Below are 22,271 nucleotides of genomic sequence, written 5' to 3'. Positions count from 1 at the left end.
ATGTTTATTTTGGTATCAAAATTTGGTAGGGACTCACTTTTTACTTATGTCAAAACTATATCATTTAAGTGGCTGTATTTATCATTGTGTTGTTATTATATTAAAACAATGTTCTTCAATACTGTGACATAGTATATTAACATAAAATATAATGTACAACCTAAAAATTGTGCTTTACCTTTTTTTTTTTTTTTTTTTTTTTTTACATTTTTTACTATAGGACAAAAAGATGACTGATTATTAAAGTCTGGCATTTTTAGCAGCATAAATAAAATATTGTTCAGTATGTAGGCTCTTTCATGGCTTCTACTGTTTTTTTTTTTTTTAAACCATGGGGCTCTTTCTGGAAATCATGGCTTCTAATTTTTATTTATTTAGAAGAAAATGTTTACATACCAGTTTTGAGATCATTTTGGTAGATATTACTTTGCAAGAAATGAGCACACTTCCTAGAACTTTTGGGTGGTAGTATGAAAGATACTGTGCTTTTAATGAGAAACCTGGGACCTGATTCCAGCTTTTCCCGTTTCCTTTGCTTTAGAAAAGGGAGACCTAAAACTCGGTCTGTTTGCCTCTCGTAGTTTAAGCATCTGTATTCCAAAAACATATATTATCCATGGGTTTGTCAGTAAAAAGCGCTATAGAGAATGCAGGTACATATGTATGCGATGGTAGAAACGTACCCATCCTGCGTAATGTAAACCAAATAAACGTCTACAAACTGCCCCAGATCAGTTTTTCTGCAACAGGCAATTCAGGGACAAGGTGATCATCAGAGACAACCAATTTTAAAATGTTTGTTTATTCGTAGCTTTAGAGGTTCCAACACACCTCACCTAATTGTCCCAGTATACGCTGCTTCAGGAACACACCTGCTACACTGAAATTGACCAACAGAAACATTTTGAGATTGGCAGCCCATGTTAACTCACTGAACGCTTTGATTGGCTGGTTTAATGGGGGTGGGGAGCGCAACCCTCTTTCCTCTCTTCCACAAAGGTTCCTTCATTGGATTGACCAGCTGTCAGGTTGAACCCAAACCTGCTTCCTTTTGGTGGTGTTTGTCTGGATCGCAACACAATAGCCGGGGGGAGAGCCTCCCCTCGTAAACTTCGATTGGCTAGACTCAATCTTGATGGTTTCTGATTGGCCCAATAAAGAAACAACAAGGTAGGTTGCCTAGTGATTCTGAGGAAGCTGATGTGTTATTCCTTCTCTGCATCGAAGGATCAGGAAGTTTGTGCTCTCTGCGTGGCTCAGAAGTTTTTCCACCTACTAGGACGCGGGTGGGGTGAGGGAAACAGGTGTCCTAAAATAGAGCGCAATCTTCAGCTTGCCTCCAGCCGTGATCCAGGAGTAACATCAGGTAAGCAACAGGAAAATTACATTTCCTAATGTTCCAAAAAAAACCTCTAAATTTTTTATTTTATGAGGAAAGAGAGGTTTTTATTTATTTATTTTTGGCCGTTTGTTTTTTCAAATAGGATTTTTAACTAGTAAATGTCCAGGGAAAATTAATTCCTCTTAGAAAATTCCCCTTTATTTTTTCCCCCGAAGGTTTAAAGTTTCTCGGATTGTGTTAGGAAATAATCCCTGTTCACTGTGCTAGATCGAGTTAGTGCCCCTAAGCACTTATTTCATGGTTCTCTTCCTTCTTCTCTCTTCCTGCCTCCTATGAAAAATTATATTTCAAATATTCCCTTGAACAAAGAATCGTTTGTAAGTCACTTCGTTTGTATTTCCATTTTAAATGTTAACATGCGTTTCTGAGTATTCATTTTAATCAGTATATATTTATCGAGCAGTTACAACGTTAAAGACTTTGTGCTAGTTGCTATGGAGAATATACAAACCCAAGAAGACAATATCCCTGCCCTCAAGAAGTTTACAGTTGAGAGACAGCCATACCAAAAGAAAGGCTATAATAAATACTTTAAAGGAAGTAAGTATAAATAAAGTTCTGTGAAAGTACAGCTAAGGGAGAGACCAATTCTAGCAATGGGGCATATGGGTAATGTAGAAGGAGATTCACTTAAGGCTTTACATTGGGATCTTCATAGGCCTTTGAGGAATGGGTAGAATTCAAAGAGGAAGGGAAAAGGGAGAGAACCCCAGCAGGTACAGAGAGAGGAATAGAGGCAGAAAGAAAGTATGGGACATGTTTGACAAAAGGTTTGATAACAGTAAAGGGAAATATTGCTAGAAGGTAGAACTGGATTCAGTCATGGGAGCTGGTAAAAACTCGTGCTATACTTTTGATATTGAAGATATTTTATATAATTGCTGATTAAAAATATTTGTTGAATATCATCTTTAAAACTGACATCTAGGTTTATATCAAATATGCTAACTTTAAACTTTAGCACAGATGATTTAGTGAAGTTTCTTCTGACTGTAGATTTTTTAAACAACTATAGTGCATGGTATAAAAGGGCATGTGCTTTGATTTTTTTTTTTTTTTTTTTTTTTTGAGAAAGCATTTTTTAATCTTTTAACATTCTCTTGCCAATACTTTTTGTTGGCAGCTATTTATGTATTTGCAAGATGGCTAGCTAGGGCTAGAGATGCTAAGTTTACTTACTATGTGGAATTAACTACACATGACCTTGGTGTTATACGGCTGTGCTCTACACATGATTTTCTGAGTGTTATTCTCTAGACTAATGATCTCCAAAGTGAGCGCATGAAATGAGTCAGGAGATGGGATGGAAATATTAGAACATGTATTTTTATTTAGTTTTTCTTACTCTTTTTTACTTTCTATTTTTGTGTGTGTGTTTTATAATGTAGTACCATTGAACATTTATAGAAATTGTATATAAATTACTAGATGCATTTGGGGGCTGGATGCTCAGAATTTTTTGCTGTTCCATCTTATTTAACTTGGGGATCCATTTTATGAAAGAGGAGGTTACAGATTATGCATGATAAATCAGTAGGCTTAAAAGATGATCATTTCTACTGGACTTAGAGTTACTGATTTGATCTCTTGTCAATGCCATCTGTGCAGTCCAAGCTATTGTACTTTGGAAAAGATATTGTGTTACCTAATTCTTCCGGTCATTACTCCTGTCTTTCTTACTATATTTAAGTTTGTAAACGTAACCTACTTGTATTCATTTTTAGTGTGAACATATGAATATCTGTATAGGTTTATTTATATAAGCATACATGTGGATATTTTTTCACCACTCCCTCCAGAAACAGGTAAGAATGACCACTTTAACTCACCGGGCCCGTCGCATTGAAATAAGCAAGAACTCTGAAAAGAAGGTGGAAAATGAGGAAGGTAACAACCAAGAGAGGAGTCCTGACAGTGAAGACTCTGGAGACTCTAAGGATATCCGCCTCACACTTATGGAAGAAGTATTGCTCCTGGGACTAAAAGATAAAGAGGTAAAGCAGTTAGGTTTGCTAGGCTATCTCAAAGACTCTTAAATATGGGAATAGTTTGGAAATAATGGGATGGGATATTTTCATTAATGCTAAATTGTCTTTAGAATTGTGCTCCAACCATCTGGGATATGGAAGAGTTTGGGAGGGTGAGTGGTACTTGGAAGGTAAAATCCAGAAGTATAATTACTTGAAGTGTAATTTAATTATAAAATTACTCCAAAATTTTAGAGGATACAGGATAGGATAATACAAGGGGTCTTCAAAAAAGTTTATGGAAGGATTTGTATTATTTTAATTCCATTTTTCCATAAACTTTTTGAAGTGCCTTCGTACAGTGTAAAGTTTTGTACTTGTAGTTTCCCAAATCAGGTTGATTGTGAAATAATAACCTCTTAATAAAGTAAGAAAGAGGGGCCCACATATTGAAATCTTCTTGTGCTTTGGAGAGAGAAAGTCTTTTAAATGAAAACACAAGGAATGTGTATAATTAGCTGTCTTATAGAAATACCCGATGGGTAAGTTTCTTATAGCAGAAATAATCTTTCCTTTCTCTTCTATAGATCTTCAGAAATTAAATATCAACAATTGATGAGGACTATATTAATTTTAGAAAAATTTTAAAATGATTTCAGCTTTCCCTTTCTTTCTAAATTTCTCATTATTAGAACATTTATTTTATAGTAGAATTAGTCTTGAGTTAGTAAGTCTTGTGATATAACCAAATACTTTCCTGGATTTTCTACTAGTAGCATACATTATCCTTCATTTATAATTTAACTTTTTACTATGTTTTCCCATCACTCTCTTCCCTCATGAGGAAGTATATAGATGTAATATTTTCAACAATCTGTTTCCTTTCCAAGAAAGTCTTCAGTAAATACCAAAAAAAAAAAAAAAAAGGTATGTTTAGAGACATGCCTATATGTATTGGCCAAGACACAGATCAGAAGATCTTGCCCAGAAGTGTATTTTCCTGTTTGCTGAGAAAGCTGATGAGGCTCCAGTTTTATAAAAGGCAAATAAATGAAAAAGCAAAACCAGCTCTCCAAAAAAATGTCAGAATAGAGCTAAAGATTAGGTAGTATAAATACTGTCCTGATATGTTTACACAGTGCCTGGGAAACATTCACTGACTATTGAAGAATAATATATTAGAAAAAACTATTTGGCTTGTTTTAGTTTTGAATAGGAATGATTAATTTCCTGCTAACCCTAGACACTGGAATTTTTGCTTCTGTGTTGTAGAGAAACTGCCTTGTCTTTGTGTGTTTATACATTTTTAATAGTTAATATAAATTTAAGGATATAGAATAAAAATAAAGGAGCTCATTAAGAGCTATGACAATAGTGAGTACTCAACATATTGGTGAGATACTGTACCAAATGGGTGAATAATGATTAACCACCATTTGACTTGCTCTAATTTTATTTTTCAAGATAGTTGAATTTTTAGCATTCAATTGGCTCAGGAAGAATAAGAGTTAATAAATCCTTAGGTGTAAATAAATAGGAGAGATCAAACCTTCTTATTTATTTAAGTACTAGTAGTTACAAAACGCCAGTTACATAACTGTCTCTAAAAATATTAAATTGATTTCCATTTCTACTTATTTTCTGCTCATCTTCCAAACTATTACTAGATTTGGAGACACCTATTTATGTACTTAACATTATGCCAAATAGAAAGGTAAATGTAAAATAGTATAATGTATGGTCCCTGCATTCTAGTTGGGGAGACAAGAGATACGTTATAAAAATTAAGTAACCTAAAGGTCTGTCAACAGCAGAATGGATAAAAAGGAATCGTTCTTTTATTTAAATGAGTATAAATATGTTTTCTATACAGAATGAAAATGAGCATTGTTACAAAACATATATGTTTCTCACATAATGTTCGGTGAAGGAAGCCAGACACAAAAAATACATATTGTATGATTCCATTTATATGAAATTCAAAAAACTATAGTGTTTTTTGTTGTATATTTAGGTGGTAAAACTATAAAGGAAAGTAAAGAAGGGATTACTATAGTTGTTAGGATAGTGGTTACTTTTATGGAAGGTATAGGGGAAGGAAAGGATTGTTCGTGGTTAGAAAGGAGCATGAAGGGATTTCTGGGTACTAACAGTTTTTTGTTTCTGGACTTGCAAAAATTTCATAGATCTTCGCTTTGGGATCATTGAGCTTTCTACTGCTGTGTGCTCTTTTGTATGTGTATTATATTTCACACTACAAAAGATTTTTTCAAGTAAACAACAAAAATAAAGTGAACAACAATAAAAAACAGATTTTTGCATGTTAGAACAATCAGAGCTGAGGGAGTTAGGAGAAATCATCGTGGGTTGGAATAATCTGGAAAAGAATAGAAGGAAGTAAAACAAGCCTTAAGAATGCATAGGATTAACATAAATGTAGAGATGGGAACACATTCTGGATGAGGGAACCTGAGTGACCAAAGGTATCATGAGCTCGATTTGTTTGGGAGGTAATTGAGTAGGCGAGGGTGACTAAAGTATATGGCATTATTGGGGAATAATGGGATTCAAAATTGGCAAGTTAGATTGAAAACAGATGATGGAAGATTTCAATTTCCAGGCAGAGACTTTTAGGCTTTTCTTTTGCCAAAACAGGATCAGTCTAATAAAAACAGCAAAGCCCACATAATTTTTATGTCCAAATTAAGGACATAATGATTTTTGTACTCTTTGTTCTTTGTGAGAATATGTTTTTTTTTTTCTGACCAGTAAGGGGATCGCAATCCTCTGCACGGTGTTGTCCGCACCACACTCAGCCAGTGAGTGCACCTGCCATCCCCATATAGGATCCGAACCCACAGCCTTGGCACTGCCAGCGCCTCACTCTCCCGAGTGAGCCATGGGACTGGCCCGTGAGAATATGTTTTAATGTGTATATAATTACTTGTTTTTACATGGTTTGAGTTTCATGACATGTCCTTTGGAGAACCTACCCTTTCAAGTACATTTAAAATTAGATATTATCTCAGTTAAAAAACACTGACATCAACTGAGAAAATAAAACTTGAGCACCAGCCTGAACAAAATAAAATATTTCCTGTTGAAATCAGGACCCTGTTTGTCATTATTGCCTTTGGTAAGAGTTTTGATATAGATATTATTGACTCATGAACAATGAATGGTTTAATTGAATTGCTAGTATATTTAAAACCTCTCATTTATTAGAATCCTTTATTTAAGTTACCAAAAAAATTAAGTTACCTATAAAAGGAGTGAGCCTAGAATGCTTTTGACTTAAAAAAATTTTTTTAATTGACACATAATAATTGTACATGTGGATGGAGTACAGAATGATATGTTGATACATGTATACAATGTGTAATGATCAAATCAGGGTAGTTACCATACACCTCCTCTCAAATATTTATCATTTCTTTGTGTTGGGAATATTCAAAATCCTCTCTTCTAGCTATTTGAAGATATTCAATAAATTATTGTTAATTATTGTCACCAAACAGCACTATAGAACACTAGAACATATTCTTCCTATCAAGCTGTAAGTTTGTATCCGTTGATCAACCTCTCCTTATAACCCCGCCCCCTTACCTTTCTCAGCCTCTAGTAAACCACAATTCTATTCTCTACTTCTATGAGTTCAGCTTTTTTTAGCTCCCACATATGAGTGAGAACATTTGGTATTTATCTTTCTGTTCCTGACTTATTTCACTTAACGTAATGTCTTCCAGGCTCATCCATGTTGCCAAAAATGATAGGATTTCATTCTCTTTTACAGCTGAGTAGTATTCCATTATGTATATATACCACATTTTCTTTACCCATTCATCTGTTGATGGACACTTAGGTTGATTCCATATCTTGGCTATTGTGAATAGTGCTGCAATAAACATGGAGGTGCAAATATACTGATTTACCTTAGGTATACTAATTTTCTTTCCTTTGGATAAATACCCAGTAGTGGGATTTCTGGATCATACAGTAGTTCTGTTTTTAGTTTTTTGAGGAATCTCCATACTGTTTTTCCATAATGGCTGTACTAATTTACATTCCCACCAAAGGTGTTTAAAAGTTCCTTTTTCTCAACATCCTTTCCATCATTTGTTATTTTTTGTCTTTTTGATAAAAGTCTTTCTAATGGTCGTGAGATGATATCATTTTTTTACCTTTGGTGATAATCTTTTAACCTCTTACCTTTTCAGTTTGTGGATAGTGTTTTTTAACCCTCCTCCCTTCTTTACAAAGCTTTCTCCTGGTAATGCCATTTATTTATTATTTCTCTCTCCTCCCCTCCCCTCCCCTCCCCTCCCTTCTCCTCTCCCCTCCCCTCTCCTCTCTCTCTCCTTTCTCCTCTCCCCTCCCCCCTCCCCTCCCCTCACCTCTCCTCTCCTCAACCCTTGATTTTGGTGTTTGCTCTAACCACCTGAGCTAACCAGTCAGCCTTATGCCATTTCTTGAATACTTACTACGCACTGTGAAATAAAAGCTTTTTACCATAATTCTCATATGTCACTGTAGTAAAAATTGGCAAGAAGTATTGTTAATTGGAATTATGGAAAATATTTTCATTCATTTTTTTGGTCGCCAAAAATTTATTGAATGTCTTATATGTCAAGTCCTGGATATACACAGAAAACAAAGACAATAATTCCTGCTTATAAGGTCATTTATGGTCTAGTGGCATGGGGGTGTTCAGAGAGGTTGGGAGTGGGATCAGGAAAGTCAGCAGACCGTTGCAATACCGTGTGGTATGTACATAACTACATTCTGGGTACTGAGGGAACAAGAGGAAATGCACCTAACTGAGATGGGTGGTAGGAAGAAGTAGTGGGAGAGGGAAGGAGAAGAGATGTTGGGAAAGACTTATGAGAGGTGATAACTCTTAAACTGAATTCTGAAGATTAGCAAAAGTTAGTCTGTGAAGAAAAACAGGTTCTAGGAAAAACGTACGTCAACTGGATGCTTGTGATAATTTCAGTGATTTGCAACTGGAATAACCACAGATATTTTTGACAGTATCCCATCTCCTTTAAATGAACTCTGATATTTTGAAACTCAAGTACCAAACAGAACTGGATGTTCAGTTATGTTTTATTGTTTAAGTTTTCTAAAATTGTGAAATACAGCATATCCAGAAAAGTGTATAAAACACATATGTACGGTTTGAAAAGTAATTTTGAAGCACTCGCATAACTACCAATAGAACAATATCAGCATCCTAGAATCCTCCCTTTGTACCTTTCCCTAATCATATGTTGCTCACATCCCTGTAGTTTTAACATGCGTATACATCCCTAAACAATATATTTTAGTTTTGCCTGTTTTTTTTTTTTTTTTTTTTTTTTTTCCCTTTTTCGTGACCGGCACTCAGCCAGTGAGTGCACCGGCCAGTCCTATATAGGATCCAAACCCACCGCAGGAGCGTCGCCGCGCTTCCGGCGCCACACTCTCCCGAGTGCACCGCGGGCTCGGCCCTAGTTTTGCCTGTTTTTAAGCTCTATTATTGGGTTAATACTTATATGTTCTTTCATTCAATATGATGTTTGTGAGATTCATCCTTGTTGTTATGTATAATTTAATTTAATCCTGTTCATTGTGATAAAAAAGTATTTCAGTATATGAATGTATCACTGTCCATTCTTTCTATGGGTTAATGGGCTTTCAGGAATCCAGTATGAACATTGCTGCTAAGAATAATATCCCTGTACTTGTCAATTATGTTCTTTCAAACAATGCCACTACTCCGATCACCTGACAGCCAAAGTTGGGCAATCCAGTGGCCCAGCTGGTGGTACTACATCCTGCTCCCATGCAGAGACATTCTCTGGTGAGTGTTCTCAGCTGGGAAGGGGGTGGGTATGATTCTTATCTGGTAAATATATTAAACTACGTATTTTGGGTAATCTAGCAAATGAAATTTTGCTTCCCTCTTGGCAACTTGTGTCAAAGTTACTCTAGTCTGAGTCAGCTTCTACTGGGAGATCCATGGCACCTGCTGCGAAAAGATTGTCCAAAATGCCTAAGAAAATATTTTTCTGATGCAGAAGGGGGAAAAACATTTTATTAAATTCTAAGTCCAGCAGCTTTACTCATGTCCACCAGCTTTTTGCACAGAGAATAATGTGTATCTAACCAAGGGTGATCTACGATAATTTTTTATATTGGGTACTTTTTAATATTGGGTATATTTTTTATATTGGGTATGTTTTATATTGGGTACTTTATGGGACTCTTTAGAAGACTTATTTTATATATATATATAAATTTAGGTTATTACAAATAGAAGATTTTTGTACCTTAAAAAACAAAACAAAACAAACAAAAAAAAATGCCACTAGTCATACTTATAGAAAAAAATGATAAATCAGCCTGGATAAAACTTTAGTTTTTAATTATAAAGTATGTTAATGTTGTGCTTTTTCAAGCTACTGATGATCCTCCATTAGGTATAGTTCATCATTATAATTTATTAGCAATGGAAGATTAGAAGGAAAAGATTTGTTAAAGCTGGTAAAAAAAAAATCATCTAATCAAAAAGATTTTTAAAATCAGTCACAAAAAACCATCCATTCCCATTTTGGCTTCTTTAACTTAGATACTGCTAATCGAAACTGTTGCAGAAGCATCCTATTGAAACTTACTACTTCTCTGGGTTTTGCTTCCCTCTCTGCAAAATAAAGAATTGAATAATTTCCAAGGAGTCTTCTATCTCTAAAATTAATCTGAATTATTATTAAATAAAAATTTATCAGGGGCTGGATGGTTAGCTCAGTTGGCTAGAGGTTGGTGCTGATAATACCAAGGTCCAGGATTCAATCCCTGTACTGGCCACTGCCAAAAAAAAATTATTATTGATCATTTTATTATTGTTAGCCAGCTTTTAAATTTAGGTAATTAACTTTTGAGATAAGACTTGCCGCTGCATGTAATTAGGATTTTAGGTCTTCCATTGTGGTTTTAGGTGAGGAACTTAGATGTCTCTTAGGTATTGTTTCAACTTTAATCTAGAATTTCTGCTTAGTAGAATAGTAAGAAAACTGTGCTCTTATTTTTGAGCCTCCATACATTACTATTTTGGGTGGCACTTTGGAATAGTCAAGTAGTATATTGGAGATATACCACCGCTGCCCATTATATGTAGACAACTAATTGCACTAATTATGCTTTATGTGGCAGTTAAATCTTTCCCAGTACCATCATCCTTTGCCATTAGAAGGATTGCTTTTAACATTTTCACTCTAGTCATAAGAAAGATTTAAAGGAATAATGCAAGACTTGAAATTGTAAAAGTTCACTCAAACTGTTATTATTCCTGTTTGTTTTAGGGGGAAAATGTGTAAATACGCTACATGCTTTTGATAAAGAATTTAACCAATAGAAATATAATTAACAATTAAAAAAAAAAGAAATTTCATTTCCCAGAAATATTGTGAATATTATTAGACATCTTTTTTTAGTTTAAAACATTGCCTTTTTTCACAGTTATGAATAATTCAGGCATACAAAAATGGATAAAAAAAATATGATGAACTCCCATGTAACCAGCATCAGCTCTCTATTCATACATTCAGATAGGATACAGCAGATCTGGTGAATTATGGTTATAGAATTAGAATATACATGTTATAAGTCTTGACAACATAAAAATTATAATTAAAAAGTAGGGAAGTAAGGTAATAAAGTATGGGAGGGATATTAACTTTTATCTTTCATAGCAAGAAGTTAATTAGATACAATAGTCCCGTCTCTTATCTACAGGGGATACGTTGCAAGACCTCAAGTGGATGCCTGAAAACAATGGATAATACTGAACCTGATTGCCATCAATCAGAACTCGTTTCTGTTCATGTCTTCCACCTACAAATTTAATGCCTTTTCCATCTTAACTAAGCACTTATCACATACTATGGAAGTGACTTTTGCAGTCTGAGGTGCAACAGCAAAACTAGCATGAATTTTTCTCCTTCACAATTTGACAGTAGATTTGTTCTTACCATAGATCTTAGCAAGCTCAGCATATGATTTTTTTTCTTTGCTTAAGTTGAGAACTTTCATCTTTTCACTTAAAGGAAGCACTTTGGGGCTTCTCTTTAGCATATCTGAATTGCAGCATCACTACTCTTGTGCTTCAGGGCTGTTATTAAGTAGAATAAAGGTTACTTGAACACAAGCACTGAGATACCTCTACATTCATCCTGATTAGTAGATGGCTACTGAGTGACCTACTGGCAGGAAGAATATATAGCAAGGATATGTTGAACGAAGGGGTGATTCATGTCCCGGGCGGGACAGGGATGGAGCTGGACAGAGTGGGATTTCATCACGCTACTTAGAGCAGCGTACAATTTAAAACTTAGGGATTTTTTACATCTGGAATTTTTCATGTAATGTTTTCGGATAGCAGTTGACTGCAGCTAATAAACTCTAGAAAGTGAAACCTCAGATAAGGGGGGACTACTGTGTTGTCTAAAATTACAACATTTAGTTAAAAAATGACCCCTACCTCTTAAATATCTCTTTTCTTAACTACTTGAAAGGGGTCTTTTAGGAAATATCGCTTGTAATAGAGGAATGTTTGAAGTTCAGTAATTCCTTCAATTTTACTTCATTTACTTTTTCTTATGTTAAATTTATGTAAAATTATATTTATTACATTTTATTTTTAAAATTGCACATGTAGAATAATTTATCTCATTTTTTAAAAACATAATAAAACTAACTTTACTTGAATTTGATATTAAAAGGAAATTGAGGTTAAGCTGAATATTGCTTTTCTTCATCCCAAGATATTGTTTCAAAGGGCCCCACTAAGGTTAAGAAAAGAGCTCATGAAAAACATGAGGCTATGTGTGGTTTTTGACTCCTAATTCAAACAAACCAACTGTAAAAAATTATTTATTAAACAACTGATGGACTATGAAGGCTTACTGAATATTTAATAATATTAAGGAATTCTTGTTAATTTTTTTAGGTGTGATATTGGTATTAAAAGTTTTCAAGAAAATCCTTATTTCTTGGTGAGAGTATTATAGTATTTCATGGGTGAAATGATACAATGGCTGGAATTTGCACAGAAATAATCTAGGGTGGGGTGGTATGGGAGGTAAAGATGAAAGAAGGTTACATTGGTAACTGTTGAAGATAGGTGATAACTACATAGAGCTTCGTAATCTCCCTACTTTGTATATGTTTGAAAATGTTAAACCAAAAATGTTTTCAAAAAACATTGGCACAATCAACTATGTTTTAATAAAAAGATTAAAATAAATTTAAAAATAAAAGATTCAACAACAACAACAACAAAAAGACATTGGGGTCATTTTTTTTTTAACCACAAGATTCAATTTCAGACAATATCCTATTGACTCCCTTTTGTGAAAGATGATGAAATCAGCACTCTCACAGTTTCTTCTACCTCTACTCCCCAATATTTTATGAAGGTTTATAACATATACATCATCTTTTTGTTCCATAATTAACACAAACCTTTGCTAGGAAGGAAGCCTCAGAGTTAGGTTTGGGAGAGAAACAGATGGGAAAATTGGTTGATAGGGGAGAAGATATGTGTATTTTATGCGTAGAGAAAAATCAGGTTTTTTACATACTGCCAAATGATAATAGAGTGATGGAATTTATGAGTGACTTTTATTTTGTTATGATTTTTTTCTTTTCAAAATTTCTACTATGTGTATATGCTAGTTCATAATCAAGGAGAGAAAAGCTATTTGAAAACAAAAGATATATCTATACTTACTTTTGCTCTTCTGAGGTTTGAACATACCGTAATTGCCTTTAAAAACTGTTTCTAAATTGATTTTAAATCATTTATTTGATTAGTCGTGGGAGATAAATTTGGAGTCCTGGACATGTTTTCAGATTTTTGCTCCCCCTTATCAATTCTCTCTTTTCTTCACTTCTCTTTGGACTGTGTCAATGAAGATTCCTTTTTCTCATAAGTAACAGATTGTGGGAAAAGAAAGGCATATAAGTTACTGTTTGGTGTGCTAAAATTGCACTTAAGTTTTTTAGAGTAGAAATTAAAGATATTTTTATTGAGCAGAATGAGATTTAAAGCTTGTATAGGAATATTCAAGGATTACCAGTTGCTTGCCTTTGTTCTGCATTTCCTTTTCACTGACAAAGCAATTGCCATGCTGTTTTTTATTTTTTGAAATTTTGATAATGGCTTTAAGAAAAAAACAAAAAGCCCTGAGAAAACTAATAAACTGATCATTATGACTAGCTTTGTGTCTTTCCACCCAGATTTTTTAATAAGCCTGAAAGAATATAATCTTCATTTAGTTCATTGAAAAAATTTGTCCATTTGTCCAGGTATATAATCCATTCTTCCCATTCAGGCTGAAATAATTCATTAAACTAGAATAACATGCAGGTCACAGTTACTCATTTCCCAATATGATAAAGCAGAGTGGGCTTTTAATGCTTAATCTATTTTATGAAATGTCTCTATGGGCTGTGTGGACATAGACATATGAATTAGATTTAGGATGAATTACATTAATTTGTCAAACAGGGATTTAGATCAAATCCTGAAAGCCACTCTTCTTAGAGTAATTTTTTGCGATGAAAAAATGTAAAAACAGTTTTGTTTGTAGAATTTTTGATAAGCCCTTGAGATCATTATATATATTACATTGGGCTTTGGAATTGGACACATAGAAAAGGCTTCAAGAAGACATAATAAAATTCCTTCCCAAGCAGCTTTAATGTTGAATCTTCAGATTTGAAATTTTTCCTAATATAGTGATATTTTCTCTGTAGATAATTGGGAAAAATTAGAAAATCATGTTAAAGTAGACAGTATTTTATATAATTGTGATAATCTTGAATACTCAATTATATATCTGGCTTTTTAAATTCAACTTCCTTATAAGTATTTTCTAATGTTATTTTAAAACTCCTTATTTATAAGCATAGTTTTAAATGATGCTTTTTCTTTGCATTCTTTCCTCTTTTTACCCAAGTAGGCAACTTTGAGATCTTTTACCTTCAGAGTTGTTTAAGGTGTGTCTTCAAGGAAGTTTGAATAAGGAAGGGCACTTTGAATACTTGACTAAGTGGAAATTCAGCATAAAGTGTTGACTGTCTGAACTTATTAAACTCCAATTGCCCAACCTTTTACAAGAGCAAAATGACATTATCAAAAATTTAAACATGTATAATCTTTGACCCCAAAATTTCTTCTAGAAATTTATTCAACAGAAATACACAAATGAATATTTCTTTATACCATTTTTTTCGTAATAGCAAAAAACTGTAAGCAACCTAAATGTACAAGCAGGGGCTTAGATAGATAAATGATAGTGCACCTAAAATACAGTACTATGTAGTCCTTACAACGAATGAGAAGATCTATATTTACTGATGTGGAAAAAGATCCAAAATAATGGGTAAGTGAAAAAAGTTGCCACTTAGTGTAATCTCATTTCTGTAAAGAATATTAATACATATAAATATATAACAATATGTATATTAAAATCTAGAAAAATACCCACTAAATTATCCATAGTGGTCATCTGGAAGGGATAAGAGTCCAGGATACTTTCACTTTCTAAATTGTACCTTTCTATAATGGGATCTTTTTTCTTTTTTTTTACAATCATATGTTTTATGATCAGGACAAAACAAAGTCCACTATCCAAGGATTGCATTCTGCCAATCCTCCAAGATTTTCCATTGGTCACAAAATAGTGTGCAGTTCCATCTGTTTTTAATAGGTCCTAAAATTTTCTTCTCTTTTCCCTCATATGGGAAGGATCTTCGAAAAGTTCATGGAAAGATTCATTTTATATTTTAATTCTATTTTTCCATGAACTTTTTGAAGTACCCTCATGAAATTGCCTTTGGTAATGCAATTTAATGGTCAAATGGAACTTAGTATGTATGTGCTAGGTCTTCCTGCTCAGACATACCTAAGCATTGGCCCTTTAACACAGAAACTTTATTATGGATGGTAGGAGAATTCACCAAGCTAGATAGATGTATTTAGAGGAAAAAGGACCTCAGAAATATAAATAACTGTATCTTCCATTTACCCCACTACATTTGAATTTGTGTCATGAAGCTGTTCTATTCTAAATATTACCATAGATGACAATATTGTAGCCTCTATCGGTCATTTGTACCTGTAGTGCATGGGGGACATGTACTGTTATCTTCTTTCTCAGTGATTATCTTTTTCTAAATCCAGTCTCTTTCTTGTAGTTATACAGGTGTTTGCTTTTATTTTTTAAAAACTCTGCATGTGTGCTTTTATACTTTTTTCCACTATTGCATATTACTCACTAAAAAGAAGTTTTGAAAACCTCATTTGGAGAGTTTTACTTGTTTTGAGATGCTATGATGAGAAAAGATGATATTCAAAAACATAGTTTTCTACCTCCTGGTCTCCATTGTTTATTTACAGTGCTTCTCATTTATAGTTCTGTTGACAATCTGACATCACTGTCACTGAAACAGAAGTTACATGGTCAGGGAGAAATGACAAAACAAAGGAAAACTTTCCTGTGATTGCTTTAATACCAACTGAAATGTTTGCATACCTGTCAAGATTTATAGTCACCAGGATTATATATGTTATGCCTAAATAAACTATGTGTTCTAAAGTAAGTTACCTTAATTAGGCAGCTAAATTGTATAAAACTAAGTATTAATCTAAAAAAAAATTAGCCTACCCCCTCCTTAAAGAGGAGTCACAAATATGACTCTTGGAATAGCCATAAGGCAATCAGGGGAGGGAACTAATTTCAGCCTGAAGTGAAGATCAGGCCCTCAGGAAATTTGGAGATGTTTAAGGGATGTTTATGGCTCAAGCTGAGCGTCTGCCAGATTACTTTCAATTATACATTTATGCTTTCAAGAAATATTTATTGAGCAGATAAAGGAATTTATAGTCTAGTGAGGACAAACAGTTGATTACAATGTGATATAATAGATGATATGAGAGAAGTATACATAGGCACACCCAGGTGAGGAACCTAACCCAGAGGGTGGAGTAGAGAGGAAAGCAATGTTAGGGAATGTTTCATGGAAGATGTGACCCATATACTTAATCCTTGAGTACAAGGAGGAGTTGGGGAAGGAAGAGCACTGGTTCTTCTAAACAGAGAACAATATGTGCAAAGACCAGTATGCAAAAATGATGCACTGAGAGCACTTAAAATACTTCAGGATAGCTGCAGCATAGTGTTCTATGGGAAGAAGGCTAGAGAGGAAACTAGTAAGCAACTGCTTGGTTTGAGTGCTATACTAAGCCATTTGGACTCAATTCTAAAGGCTGGGAGGAATATTTGAACAATTTTTAAGCATGGGGGAAGGGAGTTATACAATTACACTTGAGCTTAAAGATCATTGTGACTATCATGGACAAAATGGAATTGGAGGACCTCTACTGACAGTATGGTGGTCAGAGATTAAGTATTGAATAAGTTTAATTTTAAATGTATTGTTGAGCCTTGGAAAATAGAGGTAATATTTAAGGGTGCCCCCCAAAACACCAAAATTAAAATCTAAGAGGTGAGCAATAAATAAACATGAAAACCAGATTTCCCTGAGGTAGATTAACAAATCAATCCAGATATCAGGAATTGGTGGTCAAGAATAAATCTTGGAGTTGAAGTAGTGGGGAAACTAGGTTTAAATGTGGTTCCAGTTGTGTGGCACTCTTCTAATCCCCCATACTTGCTCTCAGCAGAAAAAAATGCAGATCTTCCTTTCTGGAGGAAGATATCCTCAAATTAAGCTTCCAGAATCTCACAGATTCATAATAAATTAAATATGGACCTCTTAACCAAAGACCATCAAATATACAAAGACCTTGAGAATCAGTACAAATAACAAACAATAGGCCCCCAGATATTAAAATAATCAGACAGAATAAAATATGTATGACATTTTTAAATAAATAAAAGAATCACCAAATGAACAGCAAAAAGAAATTATCACAAGTAACCAGGCAAATTTGAAAGGTAACTAATAGAACTTTTACAAATGAAAAATTGTTGAAACCAAAATCACAGAATTAGTTTAATATATTAGATACAAATGAAGAGAGAATAAATAAACTGGAAACCAGATTTAAAATAACTCTCCAAAAAGCAATACAGAGAACAAGCAAATGGAAAATATAAAATAAAGATTAAAAGACATGGAGGTTAAAATAAGAAAAATGAAGTCTCAGAAGGAAAGAATAAAAAAAATAGAGAGCCAAAATTTTTAGAAGTAAGAGCTGAGAATTTTTGAGAACTGAGAAATGAACACACAAATTTACAGGAAGCACAACATATGTCAAACAGGATAAATAAATTCACACACAGTTATGTTGTCAAACCGCAAAACAACAAGAGAGAAGATCTTGAAGGACCAGAGAAAAAACACACGTCACCTACAAAGAAACCACAATCGGGCCGACCCCGTGGTGCACTCAGGAGAGTGCGGCGCTGGGAGCGCAGCAGCGCTCCGGCCGCAGGTTCGGATCCTATATAAGGATGGCCGGTGCGCTCACTGGCTGAGCGCTGTACGCCAGTCACAAAAAGACAAAAAAAAAAAAAGACAAAAAAAAAAAAAAAAGAAACCACAATCAATGATAAATTTCTCGTTGCAACAATGGAAGCTAGAAGAGGAAGGCATAATATCTTCAATGTGATAAGAGGAAACTATCAACCTAGAATTTTATGTCTAGAGAAACTATCTTTGGATCCCCATTCTGGCCAGCCAACAAAAAAAAAAAAAAGAAAGAAAGAAAAATAAATTATCTTTCAAAAATGATGTTAAGTAGGCTGGCTGGTTAAAGCATAGGTTTATAACTCTAAGGTCACAGGTTCAGATCCTGTACTGGCCATCTGCCAAAAAAAAATGATGGTGAAATAAAGACATACCAGATAAAATAGAGTTTGCCTTCAGCCATCTTTCACTTAAGGAAATTCTACTTTAGGAAGAAGGAAAATGGTACCAGAAAGGAGGTCTCATATGCACGAAGGGGAATGGTGAGCAAAGTTTTGGTAAGCATATGAGTAAATCTTAAACAAGTGCTACCTATATAAAAATTAATGATGATTATGATGATATCTCATTTGTGAGGTTAAAAAAAAAAGGACAATTAGGAGGGTGATTAAAATATTGATTTTTAATTTAGATTTTATGTTAAATTAATTGTCATGCATGTTAAAATTTTAAGGATAATTTCTAATAGAAAAGAGTGCGTAACTTCCAAGCCAGTAAGGAGGAAAAATGGAATTAAAATTTTTTTAAATAGAAAATTATTTTCAACTCTTTAGCATTGTGACTTCTGTTAGGCTACATAACTTCTGTAACCCTTAGTTTCCTCATCTTTAATGTGTTGATAATAGTAGTATCTCCCTTTATAGGATTGTTATGAAAATATAATCAGATAATGCATGTAAAAAAACTTGGCACAAATCTAGTACATAATGTGTCCAACAAGTATTAGATACTACTTCTGTAAATAGTGATTATTTAGTTACCTCTTTGCTGATACGTAAAACTATGCTTGAACCTCCTGCCAACATCTTACCCAGCTTCTCTCTAGTGAAAGAGAATGCTACAGCCAAAGATAGCTAAGGAGCATTGAACAGTTCTGATAACTCTGTTGGGTATTTCTTGTGTTCATTCATCATAACTCCTTGTTTAGAACCTTTAGGATTTACTATTGCCTTTCCCTGAAAAATTCAAAGCATCAAGGCTTTTCCCAGCCTGACCCCAACCAACTTGATCTCACAGTTTTCTCCTTAAAACCTTGAATTAGATCTCTATAAACATATTTGAGCTCTTCCTTGACACTTTTGCTTAGAATACCCTTTTGAAGAATAAGTAGAATTTGGATGATTTCCTTTATCTGGAAAACCCTCCCTCTCTGCCAAATTTAACCTATTCGTCAAACCCCAGCTCAAGTCCCATAAGGGTTTCTGACTACAGTAGCCCTAACATGATTTATAGTTTGAAAAATTATCATCCAAACCAAACTTTTAAGTCATTTATGCCTATCTCTTTTATTGCTTTTTCAATTGAGCTTTTATTTAAATTTTATACTGTCACAAAACTTTTCTCAAGTGTGCATGCTCTTTCTAGCTAGATTTTCAGTTCCTTAAGACGGTGACTCTTCTTATATGTCTTTGAATATTCCCTGTAGCTCCTAGGAAAGAAGTAACATTTTAGTGCCTACTATATGTCAGGCACTGTACTAAATGCTTTCTCATATATTTCATCTCATTTAATCCTCACAGCAAACTTATGAAAATAGATATCAGTGTCCCCATTTTACAGATGAGGACATTGCCCTTTGGAAAGGTTAAGTAACATACCCAAGGCACTTAACATCAGTGGCAGAATTATGTTTTTACTATACCTCCCATCAAAACAGTATCTAGTAGAGGAGTAAAAGGTTCAAATGCTTTATACTTTTTTTTTTTAACCTGATTTATTTACTTACCTGTACCCTGCTCTGAAAGTTAGTGTTTCATGGAAACAGGTTTCAAAAAAGCCAAAATTCTTCTCAAAATTTAAAATTTGCCATGCCAATTATTAACTAATAGCTAAACCATATGAATTTACTAATGAGCATTGAGTCAGACCAAAAATCATATTTCGGGGGTTTAGATTAAAAGAAACATTCTATTCTCTTATTCTGTACTTTGCTTTGAATTCATGTAGTGTGATGTGAAACGAATCACAACAAAGTGGCCAATTCTTAGGGTGGAAGTCAGTATTTTAGACCATTCTTTCTCTTCTCTTTTTCCCTTTCCTAGGGTTACACATCTTTCTGGAATGACTGCATATCATCTGGCCTACGAGGGGGCATCCTGATAGAACTGGCCATGCGGGGTCGAATCTTTCTGGAACCCCCTACAATGCGTAAGAAGCGACTACTAGACAGAAAGGTATATTATCCTGAGAACATCCTCTTAATTTATGGAAATGCAAATACAGTATGTTTTGGAAGAATGGGAAGATTTATGTAGTGAGAGAAGATAAATATCACTGGCTCAGCTGTCTCATTGTCTAAACTGGTTTATTCTACAACAGAAGGAGAAATCCAAGTGTCTGTAGTTTAAAGAGTTATAGGAAATTCATCGTTTTGTCTTCCTTTTTTATGCAGAAAAATCACACTTAGGATGCTTTTGATTATTTCACCCTCTGTTTATATCTATAACATTATGAAATAAAGTATTATATAGGTGTATATAGGAGTATATAGGTGGAGGGAATCATGTGGGTCAGGTCAGTCTTTGCTTAACCCTGGTTGTTTTCCGATAACTATTCAGTTTCTCTCCTTCCATTTACTGCAAGTCCTCTCCAGCATATGAACTATACTCTTGTATCCATTTTCTTACTGATTTTTTCCACTCACAACTTCTCTCATCCTAAGCACTCTACTGAAACTATATTCCTAGGTATCACCAGCTTCTTTTCAGTCTTCAGTTTATTTTTCTCTTTTAACCTATATGTGGCATTTGACACTTTTGACCACCTCCTCCTACTTGAAACTTTCTCCATTCTTGGCCTTTGCTATATTCTCCTGCTTCTTTGATTATACCCTATTTCCTTTACCTCACTATTTCTTAACGTCTAAGTCCATTTGCATCTCATTGTGTGATTTTCTGTCCTTTTGGAGATATTTACCTTTACAGTTTTATCTATCACATTCATGAAATTAACTCCCAAATTTCTAAGCATGCCTTCTTTTTCCACCTCCAGGAACATATTTAACTATTGTCTAGAATTTTCAACTTGGCTATCCCATATCAGATAAAACCAAATTTATCAACTTTTCCCCAAACTGACTGCCTTTTCTGACTTTCTTACTTTATTAATGGTTTTACAAGTTCATTGTTCAGACTGAAAGAGTTATTGTTGAGTCTTTTCTTTATTATCATTCATATCCAGTCTGTCACTAGGGCCTACTTCATAGAACGTTATTTTTGTCTTACCTCTATCACCCCATACTAGATTTTAAACATCTTGAGGACAGAAACAGTATGTTATGCTTCTTTACATTTCCTGCAACACTTAACTGGTGATGTATATATGATATATTGAAAGATTTTAACTTGAGTGAAGTAAATGAATTAGGGTCCCTTGTTTCTTCTTTCCTCAAAGGTACTGCTAAAATCAGACAGCCCAACAGGTGATGTTTTACTAGATGAAACCCTCAAACACATCAAAGCAACTGAACCCACAGAAACTGTCCAAACGTGGATAGAGTTACTCACTGGTAAGATGACTCAAAATGATTTACAAATTTCACACTTTTTTTTTTTTTATCCTACCCTTAAGGTTGGGAAAAGTACAGAAATTCAGTATGCTGGGTAAGTACATATGGTCCACTATTTATATTAATGAGGGACAGAAAAAGCAAGGTTAATTGATACCTAAAATTTTCCAGAGTTTCATCTTATCTTCCGCCACTCCATCCTGAAAGCTCTTCAACAGTGTTCTTCAAAAGAAACTTTTTTAATGTCTTTATTGAGATGATAGCCAGGATATTGACATTGAAACAATCCACCATCTTATTAGAATTTCCCAGTTTTAACTTGACTTTTTTTTTTTTTTTTGGTGGCTGGCCGTTATTGAGAACCAAACCCATAATCTTAGTGTTACCAGCACCATACTTTCCCAGGTGAACTAACCAGCCAGCCCTTGACTCTTTTATTGCTGAATAATGTTGCATTGTGTGGATGTACCACATTTTGTTTATCTATTCATCAATTGATGGACATTGAATTATTTCTACTTTTTTTGCTATTGTGAATAGTGTTGCTATGAACATTCATTGACAAGTTTTTGTATGGACATGTTATCATTTCTTTTGGGTATATAGCTAGGAGTGCATCACTGGGTCATATGGTAAA

At 34.1% G+C, this 22,271-nt stretch overlaps 1 protein-coding gene across 2 annotated transcripts in view; it reads left to right on the top strand.

The window, feature by feature from the left end:
- The first annotated feature begins 1,227 nt into the window (after positions 1–1,227).
- Positions 1,228–22,271, top strand: part of GOLPH3L (golgi phosphoprotein 3 like) — a 44,599-nt gene continuing 23,555 nt past the window's right edge. For both annotated transcript variants that reach the window (XM_063105173.1, XM_063105174.1), the window contains exons 1-4: positions 1,228–1,366; positions 3,202–3,396; positions 20,169–20,300; positions 21,520–21,634. In XM_063105173.1, coding sequence (XP_062961243.1) covers positions 3,214–3,396; positions 20,169–20,300; positions 21,520–21,634 — 430 coding nt within the window. In that variant the 5' untranslated portion in view covers positions 1,228–1,366; positions 3,202–3,213. The remainder of the gene's footprint in view (positions 1,367–3,201; positions 3,397–20,168; positions 20,301–21,519; positions 21,635–22,271) is intronic.

This window comes from Cynocephalus volans, chromosome 8 (assembly GCF_027409185.1).
Source record: "Cynocephalus volans isolate mCynVol1 chromosome 8, mCynVol1.pri, whole genome shotgun sequence".
NCBI lineage: Eukaryota > Metazoa > Chordata > Mammalia > Dermoptera > Cynocephalidae > Cynocephalus > Cynocephalus volans.
This window is presented reverse-complemented; position numbering and strand designations above follow the sequence as displayed.